At 44.8% G+C, this 12,802-nt stretch overlaps 1 protein-coding gene across 1 annotated transcript; it reads left to right on the top strand.

Moving 5' to 3' along the window:
• Positions 1-4,618: 4,618 nt before the first annotated feature.
• On the top strand, positions 4,619-12,371 carry LOC306933570 (uncharacterized protein; the record flags this gene model as incomplete). The annotated part of the gene is made up of 5 exons (XM_079515840.1): positions 4,619-5,302; positions 5,985-6,195; positions 7,256-7,452; positions 11,040-11,123; positions 11,878-12,371. 5 exons carry the CDS (start codon positions 4,619-4,621, stop codon positions 12,001-12,003), a joined length of 1,302 nt encoding a protein of 433 aa, XP_079371966.1. The 3' UTR covers positions 12,004-12,371.
• Positions 12,372-12,802: the final 431 nt, after the last annotated feature.

Raw genomic sequence — 12,802 nt, 5'->3', positions numbered from 1 at the left:
TTCTAGCTTCTCCTGTGAGAATTATCCCACATTGACCAGTCATTTCTGTGCTTACACTCGCCCTTATCAGGTGACACCCTGCTAGGGTGGGGATTGGCTCTTGTCTCAGACCTTCCCCGAGGTGATTGGTGGAGTGACGAGCACTCAGCATGTGACCTCTACAATGAGCTTCCTCCCACTGAAGGAAATGCCCTGATCAGCCGATATATAACTCCCCACAACTGTAAAGACATTATCAGTCATGGTGTCTGTAGATTATTACATATATTTATCTCAAAATAATAATAACAATGCATAGTAAAATTCTACTGCCACTGAAACTATATAGAATTTTTTGTTTAAACCCTGTTGAATGTTGCAGACAGTGCTGGTTGGAGGGTGGAGTCGGAGGTGATCAGGGGAATGGGAGACACCTGGCCACTGTCTCCCCACAGACTATATAAAAGACCTGCCCTGGCCATAGGTGCATTTCATCTTTACATCTGGACCATGTTGCTGCCTGGGGCATGCAGGCCCCACAGAGAGCATTAATTGTTTCATTTGGTAGATTCCCTTGTGTTTGCATTGATGTACTAATGTTTAGCAGTATATCCCTGCTTTACTGTTTTCACTTTTGTTATCATTATATTTTTGAGGGGCAGTAGCCCCAGCTAACACAAACTTTGGTCTAAAGTTTAGACCAGTGAAACAATTGTTTAGACTCTAAACCATTGTTTCTCAAACTCCTAACGGACACTTGCACGTCTTTAACTCTGTGAGACCTGTGCCCTCTTGGGGCAAAGGTCTCCACCAGGCCAGGTCAGGTTGTGGCCTCCTGGTGGCGCTATAATAGGCCAATGTGAAAAGGGTGCCATTTCTTCTTACGCATGGCAATTGAATGATTTGAGGCATTTTGTTCCGAAAATGTGTTTTGCAAAACTCCACCTGTTGGTGGCGCTATAACAGGCCAATGTGAAAAGGGTGGGATATATTCCTCAGCCCAGTAGGAAAGTCTGTGAAAGATTCCACGTAAATTGCAAGCTGCGTTCATGATGTTAGGATTTTTGTTCAAATGTTAGCCAATTCAGATGGAATATGAAATATCGGACAGATCCGTCTTGAACACATGACTATAGAGATACTGTGTAAAGATTTGGGGGATTTTTGGACAGAATCTGGAGGAGTAATATCCAAAAATCACACCTGTGTGAAGTGAGGGGCGCTAATATATTAAAGTCTAACTCGGACGTACGGACGGATGGACGGACACAGAGCAAAACATACTCTCTCCTCATGCCTTCGGCCTGGTGGAGACAAAAGGTGGGGGGAGAGTAGTCTGAATTGGGTTCTGGAGCAGTGCCCCACCTCATGACATTATCAGTCATGGTGTCTGTAGATTATTACATATATTTATCTCAAAATAATAATAACAATGCATAGTAAAATTCTACTGCCGCTGAAACTATATAGAATTTTTTGTTTAAATCCTGTTGAATGTTGCAGACAGTGCTGGTTGGAGGGTGGAGTCGGAGGTGTTCAGGGGAATGGGAGACACCTGGCCACTGTCTCCCCACAGACTATATAAAAGACCTGCCCTGGCCATACAGTGGTGAGCACTCCAAAGTGTCACTGGTGGTGCCTCCCTGGCACCTCCCTGGCACCACGTCTTTGGTGGTACCACTTTGTTCCATGCTGTCACCAGGAGATGGCAGATGAGAGCTAATGTTCTAACTAATGGTCACACAAAGGCATTTTGTGTGGGGGCAGAAAGAGAGAGAGAGAGAGAGAGAGAGAGAGAGAGAGAGAGAGAGAGAGAGATCCACCATGGCCCATAGCACTTACCCTACCCCCTTAGACAGCACTTTTTAGACTTAGATAGCATTTGATACAGACTTATAGCATGTTATGTAGACAGCACAATAATTGCATTGTATGTAGTCATAGCACTTCATAGTATATATGTACAACATAGTATAGTATATATGTATAGTTTATATGTACAGTGTCATTATATAGATATGTTCTAGCTACGTTCTTAGCTTACGCATGTTTCTTGATAAATGCTTTTTATATATGTGATGTATTCCCATGCTTTTGTTCTTGCTAAATGTAAGTCGCTCTGGACTAAGAGCGTCTGCTAAATGCCTAAATTGTAAATTGTAATTGTAATCCACTGATCTGGTGTGTGGTATACTGGAAGTATGCTCACAGTATGGTCTTGATTTTAATATAAAATACAATGCTAAGAAAAGTAAAATAATGATAATCCGAAGTAGGGAAGACAGACATTCAGCCTTTCCTTACTTCCATTTGGCTGGCACTGCTCTTAGTGTGTGCAGCGAGTACACTTATTTGGGCCATATCATCTCTGATGATCTCTCAGATGAAAGGACATCTATAGACAGCGACGAAAGCTGTATGCCCAAGCAAACATGCTGTGTCGCAAATTTAGCATGTGCTCGGTTCCTGTGAATATATCTCTCTTTAGATCCTTCTGTACACCGCTGTATACTGCACACCTATGGTGCCGCTATAGACAAAGCAGCATCAGAAGACTCACAGTGGCCTATAATGATTGTATGAGGCTGCTGTTGAGAGTGCCAAGAAGCTCCAGTGCTAGCCAGATGTTTGTTAGTGTCGGAGTACCTACCTGCTCTGCTGTACTACGTAACCTTATGTACAGATTCATGTGTAGGGCATCTGAGTCAATAAACGACATCATTGCTGTAATAACGGACCCTAAACGCAGTTCACTCAGGTTCTCATCGAGACTGTGGAACCACTGGCACACATGTCTGTATGTCAGAAACTGAACAGTGTGGGATATGTGCATATATGTACCTTTTTACTTATTTTTATTTTTGTATTTACTGTTATATTGTATTGTTTGTGATATGGATCCTCCTGGGTCTGAAATAAAGATTGATTGATTGATTGATAATCAGTGATCATGATTTTTTTTCAGCTTTCTTATTTTTTTGAGCTCTTTGGATGCTAGAGAATATAGAGTATTTTAATTCATATTTATAAAAACGAATATAGCCTAATAAAAAAAAGCTATACAAAACTGTGTTTATCACATTTAACAGCATTAGACAAATGAAAACAATGTATTATTGGTGGAATCTAACTCGGGTATCCTAATGAGTAGATGTGTTTATAATGCTTTAAATAAAACATAGTATATTACATATATAAGCCAAATCTTTGAATAAAAACGTAAAGTGAAATATACCACGAAATTAGCCAATATACCAGTTCACATCTTGTATATTGGCGCATTGTGAGCTTGTAGATATGCCATTTTCATTATTTTTATACAGGGTCTAAAGCTTTTTGAAACAAATGTTGGGACAAATAGCATCAATTTCCCTCAAAACTATGAAAATACTGGGGTAGAGTGGCTGATATAGCGGCCGGATGGGAACCGCCAAGGTCCCCAGTTCGATCCCTGTGGGCTCCCCCAGAGTTGGTGTCGAGGTGTCCTCGAGCAAGACTCTGAACCCCTAATTCACCCTTTGTCAAGTCCCGCCCATGGTTGTGCCCCTCTTTGCACCCATTGGTTGCCGTTTCATGGTTGGACAAAAATCCTCTCTCTCCATCCACTACCATTTCAGTTGCTTCATATGGATATTCTGTGCACTCAATTCTTATTTTAAACTTGTGTCAGTAAAAAGGAACATTACAGGTGCATGGTGACTGGGCATATCATGTTTGTTTTTAGTTTTTTTCCAAAAAAGATGTTTTAGCAAATTCAACATTAACAAGGTGGAACCAGGGCAGGACAAGGCAGAAAGAGCCTGCTGGTTTAGTCAGTCAGGGACCAATCAGAAGGCTGACAAATGGTGAATTGCTCCCGATGTGCATGTTTGTTGGTGCCTTGCATGGTTACCTCCGCCATCAATGTACGAATGTGTGAATGTTATGCACAATCTATGTAAATGCAACATTTACCATTTATTTTCCAAACTCTGACATGCTATTAACATGGTGTGAGCAGTTAGAAATTTCAGGACTTGGAGCTAGACATACACCTTCTCAATCTATGGCAGGGGTATTCAACTAGATTAGGCCGGGGGCCACAACTGTAGAATGATTGTGTGTAGGGGGGCTACACAGCCTGCACGCTGTGTGGGCATGCGGAAAATGTTTGGGTTCTCAAAATGGATTTTGTGCTCAAACACGAAGATGTATCTACATTTGTTCACAGTAATGAGCTATACATGTATATATGCTACCCTGGAATAGATGTAGACCTATTTGACATTAACGACCGTCAACGAGCACCAGCTGGACACACACACACAAGCTGTTTTTCTTCTTCTTTTCTTTTCTTTTTTTTCAAAAATTCTTCCAGGGATGCGGCCACGGGCCGCCAGTTGAATACACCTGATCTATGGCTTCTTAATTGTTATATATTAATGTAAAGCTCTTTATAAACTACTACTACTAAACACTAAACAAGTGCTTTGTAAGTAAATAATTAGAATCCCTTTACTAGCAAAGCAGACTAACACGTACATACTATTTGGCTTGTTGTTCATACAATTATACACACGTTTTCTTGAAGTTTTAAGTATTTGTAATTGTTGTTGATCAATGACATTCTTCTCCAGTACTCCCCGTAGCAGGTGGAGGGATGAGTCTCTCCCCTGTGATTGGCACAGAGGTGCCGGAAGCAGCCAATGGGGTCTTGACAGATATTTCTCCAGAACCCTGTAGTGAGAACGGCCCGCCGCCACACGCCCACGTTGTTGTCCCAGGCTCATTTAAATGTGGAGGGAGCAGACTAGTGCCCTGTCCTGGACAGGGATCAGAGGACGGACCCCTGGGAGACACCGAGAACCACGTGGATCATGTGGAGAAGGGAGTTTGTGACGGGGAGGGACGCTTAGATGCAGAACTAGACAGTTCCGTGACTCACGATTTGGACGCTCGGCCACACACAACGTCGCTGCCTTCGCCGCATGCACTTGGCCCCTCCGCTCCCACAGCCACGTGCACCGGCACAGAAATAGGCCCCAAAGACACAGAGATTCCCCCGGAGGTCTCTCCTCGTTCCGGTGAGTCCCCGGGCGCATCTCCACGAGGGGACTCACCGCAGCACACGGAATCCAAAGACTCGCCTCAACGAGCAGACCCCGTCGGTGCTGCAGACAGACAGCAGGCAGACACCGTAGAGACCGTAGAGGTTAGCGCCAGGGAAGAGATGGATGGAGACGGAGAGAAGGAGAAACAAGATGAGGAGGATGACGAGAAGAGAGAGAAACAGAGATGGAAGCAACATGATGCAGGAAGCCCAGAGGATGATGAGGTGACTCAGGTGAGACCATTTTCGCTTGATTTAAAACAATTATATCTGTAAATATGTTTTCCGATTGACAACAGCATTGTCCTTTTTCAATCCAATCCACTTCCTTGACTGAGAAATAAGGAAGGAAGTTCATGTTGAACCCTGATGCACTTGACACGGTCTATTAGTGTGTTTTGATGTAGGCCTTATGCCTTTTATTTGTTTGGGGTAGAGGTGCTCCGATTGATCGATTTTCACTGGAGAAACACATCTTTTATACCATTTAAGTGGTATAAAACACACCTAAACCTTCTCCCCTTCCTCCCCACACACACAGTTTTGACATGGGTTTTGACATAATAATTTTGGTTATCGGTATCGGCCGATCGAGTACAAAACAATCGGTAAATGGTAAATTTATATATAGCACCTTTATCCAAGGAGGAAACCATGCAAGGCACCAACCAGCACATTCATTAGGGGTTCAGTGTCTTGCTCAAGGACACTTCGACACTAACTCTGGGGGAGCCCGGGTTCGAACTGGGAACCTTGATGGTTCCCATCCGGCCACTCTACCCCTGAGCCACCGCCGAATCGGTGACCGGGAATCGGGCCCCAAAAAACCTGATCGGAGCACCTCTCTAGTTTGGGGGACACTGTGGTGTTTTAGGAGCAGTTTACTAACCTCTTCTCCCTCTCTTGTCCTCTTCAGCCCTCATCTCACTACTCCTCCTCGGCCCCTTGTCCCAGCACCAGCTGCGCCTCCTCTCCTCCTCCCGCTGCTCTCCTCCCGGCGGACAACATCGCCTGTCCTCCCCACGTCATGGCGCAGGTCCGTGTCCGCAATGTACCCGAGAGAGAGCGCATCGTCCGGGGCATGCAGGACAGCAAGAGCCTGGACGAGATCAGCCAAGCCTGTGGAGGTATGTCATGTACCCAGCTTTTATGTGCCCTCTGTGAGCGGCACGATAAAAGGACCGAGATGGTGATAATAACTGATATCAGCCGGTGGGCTGATAACTGTTATCGGCCGTTGTCGGCTCGATACGGCAGTAGATGATCATCAGTGCAAGATAAAGTGCCACGACCCGCCAAACGGTCACCCTGAGACACCATGCCGAATGCTGCGGAGAGAACCCGGCATGTCAAACCGTGGCCAACATGGTTGCTGCGTTGATTAAACGCTATTTAATCGTCTCTGTGACCAAATAACACTGTGGATATGCGACACGCAAATTATTGCCCGGGCATTCGTCTTTGCCCCGAGGTTATCCAACCGACGGTGATAAGCCCTAGGGCTGATACAGCTAGCTGGCCAATAAGCACGAGTTAAGAGTGCCAACGCATGCTGAACTGTGGCCGTGAGCAACACTTGCTGTGGAAGTAACCTGCCATGTTAAACAATACAATTGGCTGACGGCACTATTTTTGGATGGTGTGGCAGAATTCATGGCTGAGAGGAGACACTTGAGTTTGGGCGCAACGGAACCACAACACAGAGCAAGTAAATGGTGACCTTCAGTGGCTGAAGGCTGATGTGTTCCTCCAACAAGGGAAGGCAAAGCCTGCCAGCAGTCCTTGTGTTCTCATCCCCAGTCCACCACAATGTCTTTTTGTTTTGTTTTGCTTTGGTTTTTTTGTTCAATGTTGATTGAAGTGTTGATGAAATGCTGTTTTCTCATTGTCATGGTGAATAAATAAATCTATATTGGTATGTGATAATATGGGTATGGTTGGATAATCTTTGGCAATGATGAATGTCCGAATGATTATCAAATATTGGCTGTTTAGTAACAACGGCATTGAGTTCCTGCCGTTACACAGACTGCATCGAAATAACGTTTTATGGAAAAGGCCTAATTTGTACATGTACTGCTGTCATTCGATTGCTGACTCGCAGGTTCCATTACGGATTCCTGGGGCGTGTAAGCACATCATTTAGCAAACTCTTTCTTTTGTTTTTAACATTGTGATTGCAAACAGGTCACGGTTTGGGCTCCCGGGGAGGCGGCAGAGGGGGTCAGTCGGAGGGCCGCAGGGCTACGATCTCCTCGGCTCTAGAGCTGGAGGGTACAGTTAGCCACGATGGAGATCTGACCCACTTCGTCGCCAAGAACCTGGAACTGAAGATCAAGATGAGCTCCAAAACTAGCCTGGACTGTAGTGACTGTGAGTACAGAGTGTGGAGGCCGTACACACATGCATGTTACAGTATGTACATGTTGTTGTCTCCACCAGTGTGGAGTGTTGTTGTGTGTGTTGTGTGTGTGTGTGTGTGTGTCCGTCCGTCCGTCTGTTACCAGCTAATCTCCGGCACCGTTAACCCGGTCGATTCCAAACTTTGCACACACACTCCCTGGATGCCAACGATGAACCTCTGCCCCAAATTTTCCAGAACGGCCTGTTATAGCGCCACCAGGAGGCTGAATTTTGTAAAACACATTTTTTGATATTACATATTTTGTCCAAAAATCCTGCAAATCGTTACACAGTATCTCTATAGTCATGTGCTCAAGACAGATCTGTCATAATCCATCCTGATTGGCTAACATTGGCTTTCAAAGTTTACAGGATTGGCCCTTTTTGAACAAAAAGCCTCAAATCATGAACGCGTGCAGCAGCGTGCAAATTTACGTGAAATCTTTCACAGACGTTCCTACTAGGCTAAAGAATATATCCCACCCTTTTCACATTGGCCTGTCATAGCGCCACCAACAGGTGGATTTTTGCCTCAAATCATCCAATTGCCATCCAAGGCGTAAGAAGAAATGGCACCCTTTTCACATTGGCCTATTATAGCGCCACCAGGAGGCCACAACCTGACCTGGCCTGGTGGAGACCTGTGCCCCGAGGGGCACTTTATCTAGTTTTTGTCTGTTTCTGTATGTGTGCATAGTATAGGGTTGTGTGCATTGTTTCTGTGGAGTTGATTGATTTTATGTTTTCATGTATTTTATCATCGTGTATTATGCAAAAATGCACAGGTCTTCTTAACCAGGATCCACACGTGTTCTAATTATATGGTTTCCATTGTCTCTGGGCGCCCCTCTTCCTCCACATTGCTCATATTTGATTATATTCCAAAGATCTGCATGAAGGTACTTTCAGACGAACAAAGGTGCAGGCGATCAGAAATCAGCAGAGAGTGATCGACGTTTGCGCTACTCTATGCCGAATTGAAGTGGACTCGGACCCAGACTTTTTTTCCTTCTCCCTGGAAATAAAAACGTCTGGGTTTCCGAGGCTAGGTATCGAGTAACGCAGTCGCCTGGATCAACGACTCATGATGAGAGGCGTGACCACGCAAGCGTAAAAAAGAAAAGAAAAGAAAAGCTCAACCCAATCCAGGTCTAGTCAGTCGCGGTGTGTGCGTGTGTGCATGAAACGAGTGCACGCACGACAATTCCACGGGACCGTGCCCACGTAAATACGCTTGCGTTGTCTCCCCTCGACTTCTCTGCGCATAAAAAAAACACAAACGCAGGTCTGAAAATGAATTACTAGGCTCGTTAACACCTTGATGGCCCGGACCTATTTAATCCATTAATAAAAGGTTGCCCATCATTTATAGCGCCCGGACCACTTTTACCGGCGCACCGGAAGTTGTTGTGAATGTCTGTGTAGCAGCTAACAATAGCCACACCACTCTAGAGTCGATCGACAACAACGGGAGGTAAGAATAAATCTATCGCGACTAGCGACTGGACCGCGGAGCGCCGTCTAACACAGGATATTTTTTCATAATTAGACGGGATGATTTAGATCGCGAGTTATGAACGCTTTAAGATTTTCGTTTTCGTCCGCTAAACAGGCAGGGAACATTTTCGATGACGTGTCACTGTTGTGCAACACCGAGGATTGGGCAACAAGCGCTCCTAGGCTGTGGAGTGATGCGATCGGTTTTGATATCATTAATCTCCGTCCCATTTATCAATCTCCGCCTTGGGCACTTGACCATGAACTTGAACTTGACGTTGATCTCCGTCTTGGGCCTCTCTAAACTGTTAATCACTGCCCATCTGAAAAGGGCTTTAATTTTTGTTATTCTACAATGTTACCTACTTAGTTGACTTTTAGTTTTAACTTTCCACACTTCATAAATTTCGGGAAAAAAATAAAGTTATGAAAAAATGACAAAGTAGGGTTTATCATTATTGCTTGTCCTTAGATGTGATGAATGTAGCTCCTGGATTGTAGTCGATTAGACTCACAGGAATGGATCCGCGACAGAAACTCTGCAATCTGCAATCTATCCACTGTCAGCTGTAATAGCATTTATTGACCAGCGAGTAGAGAATTGGCTTAGCTTAGCACATTGTTATAACGTTCATATTGGATAGTTTAAAAGCTCTTTAAGCTGCAATCTGGAACTTATTTTCTTCAATATAACAATCGGCAGTGGTTAGAGGTGGTCTCTTCTTCCCTTTTGCCGTTTCTCAATAGTTTCCATAGTGACAGTGAGAGAGAGAGAGAGAGAGAGAGAGACGGCATGGGTGGAAAGAGAGGAGGGAAATATCAGCCCTAGAATAGTCTGACCCTCCGGGAGTCGAACCGGCGACACGCCTGAGAAGGCATTTTGCGGCCATGCCCGTTGGGTCGCCCTCTCTCCCTGTTCTCCTCTTGCACAATGTAGTGTGACGTTGCTTCTGCCATAGCCAGTTCAAGGGAGTTCACCTCCACCCTGTTGCAAATTCAATACAGTACAGAATGACGCCGTATTTCTTTTTTTTTCTTCTTTTCTTCAGTTTTGCAGTTTAGATAGACATTATTTATTTCCCCACTGCTATGTTGGCAAAATCTATTGTTAAATAGTTGTTGTTTTTTCTACTATCACCCTCAAACATAAATAATATTAACCCACTTCGCGCCATTGACCTAGATGTACGTCAATTGAAGCCTATTATTATAATTTCTTCTTATAATTTTTATCCCACGATTTTGTAATCCATTTTTCACCCGTGTCAATTATCTTTTTTTTTTTTTTTATGTTTTATCCCACAATTCTTTAACTAATTTTTTCACCCAGTGTCAATTCTCTAATGTGATCCTGGGCTCTACACACCCTCCGCCAACCTGGGGAGAGCAACGGACTTGAACACATGCTTCCTTCATGCATGAGTGTCCAAGTCACTCCTTTACACCTGACAGGGGGGAGATTCCCTGGTTGGACGTAGCGTGGAAGGAACACGTTATTCCAAACAGTTCCATTCTCCTCCACCAGGTGCTCCGGCTGGCCAGGGAGAGGCAGTTTAGAGACCAGGATTACTGCATGTTTTTTGTGAGGGTACCTACCCTAGGGCAGGGGTTCTCAACGTTTTTGGCTGGGGACCCCCGGAAATGCTTTGGCCGTGTCTGTACTATGTAAATTCTTAATTTCCATTTTCCGCTTGCAATAATTTGGGGACCCCCCAAAATAATTTGCCCTAGGGGACACGGGGAGAACATGCAAACGAATTGAAGCCTATTATTTAATGCTACCCTTAAAGCCATTGGCGTGTTCGAAATAAATAAATAAATGAAAGAAAATGAACACACACACTGAATACCTCGCAAGCACTCACAAATACACTGAAGCATACTGTACATGTGCACGTTCTCACAAGCATATAATCTCTGTCTGTCTGCAGTTTGTGTGTCTCTCTCACACACACACACACACACACACACACACACACACACACACACACACACACACACACACACACACACACACACACACACATCTCTCGCTCTCTAACCCTTATTGTGTGTCTCTGTGTTGTTCCAGATGACGGCCCTCAGCGTGGGCTACATTCAGACCTATAGAGACTCAGTAGACGGTCTTGGAGAGGCTGTGGACATGAGCATAAAGGTACATGTGTGCGTGCGTGCGTGCGTGTGTGTGCGTGCGCGCGTGCGTGCGTGCGTGCGTGCGCGTGCGCGCGTGCGTGCGTGCGTGCGCGGCAACGAGGACCACAAAAAAAACTATTTGTATAGAGCCTTTCATACAAATAAAATACAGCCCAAAGGCCAAAGTGCTTCACATACAAATAGCAAATTATTAAATGAATGATACAAAATCATTAAAAAGTTCTGAAATAGCAAAATAACAAATAAATCAATAACTACTCTACAAACGTCTAAGGTGTATTTGCAGCAGTGTTGTTTTTGGCAGCAAAATTTGATTTTAGTTTTAGTCATAGTCTCTTGAATAGTTTTCATATAGTTTTAGTCACATTTTAGTCACCTGGAATGATTTAGTGTTAGTCTGGTCTTAGTCGACTGAATATCATAAGATTTTAGTCGACTAAATCTACAGTTAATTTAGTCGACTAAAATGTATTTTGGCGGGCCTTGGTAATGACTGATTTTTAACTTGCTGAAAATAGCCGATCTACAAGCTCACAACGCGTCGCGCTGCGACTTCAGTATACAGTATGTAGTCTTCGATTTAGTCATCATAGCTTAGCTTTCATTTAGTTTCCATTTAGTTTGTCAGTGAAAAAAGGTAGTCGACGAATGTTTCTAGACTCAGTTTTAGTCGACGAAAACAACACTGATTTGCAGGTGTGTTTGCTGTGTCGTCGTGTCTCTGTTGTCTCTTCACCGTCCTCTCGTCCCCGTAGGGAATGTACACACTAATGGCCCGCTGCGAGGAGCTGGACCGCTCCATGCAGCCCATACACACCCTGGCCGCGCAGATACGAGATATCAAACGCACCCTGGATGCCCTGGAAGCCATCTGCAAGTAAACCCCAACTCCTCCTCCTCCTCCTATACCCCAGCCTAAGACCCACAGCCAGCTGGAGCTTGTCATTGTACACGTTCATCCCACGACTCGACATCAAGCGCATCCTGAGTGTAACCCCCCCCCCCCCACCACCACCCCTCCTTTCCTGAGGTAGCACACACTGACGACATTGAGAACGACAATGAACCAAACCGGCCGTTTTACCAAACAACTCCCGACCTGTTTCAATGGCCTCCTGGGTGACGAGATAACAAAGCGCAACGTTTTTGGATAGCAACCAATTAAGACGCTTCTTCGCTGCCGACTATTGACCTCCTGGAATCACTGGTAGTAAATCACGCTGTTGGATGAGTGGTGGTGCCCCTCGTCCCCCCCCGACATCCACCCATTAAAACGTTGAAGATTGCTATACTACATCTGGGAACTCTCAGGCAGACTTGATGCCCGGCCACAAAACGGCCTGGCCAATCAGCAGCAGCTAGAGGCGAGGCCAGGCCGTTTTGTGGGAGAGGCTGGATAGCAGACGGCTGTAAACTATAAACTTTGACGACAGCAGACAGCCTAAAGTACAAATATAATGTATGAAAAGGCTACTACAGTGAAGTCGGTCCACAGAGGTTGTTGTAGGCTGATGTTGGGATTATCTGACGAGGTACCATTTGAGTGGGCCTTCAAAATAAAGGCTATGGGTCGCACACTGCACCAAGACTGTAGTTCAAATAGTTTATTTCATATTTGAAACCAAGGACAAACGTTTCGGCTATCCAGCCTTCATCAGTGTGGAGTACTGTGTGACTGAA

This window comes from Electrona antarctica (assembly GCF_951216825.1).
Source record: "Electrona antarctica genome assembly, chromosome: 2".
Lineage (NCBI taxonomy): Eukaryota > Metazoa > Chordata > Actinopteri > Myctophiformes > Myctophidae > Electrona > Electrona antarctica.
The sequence above is the reverse complement of the archived record's forward strand: the minus strand, read 5'-3'. Positions and strand labels throughout refer to the sequence as shown.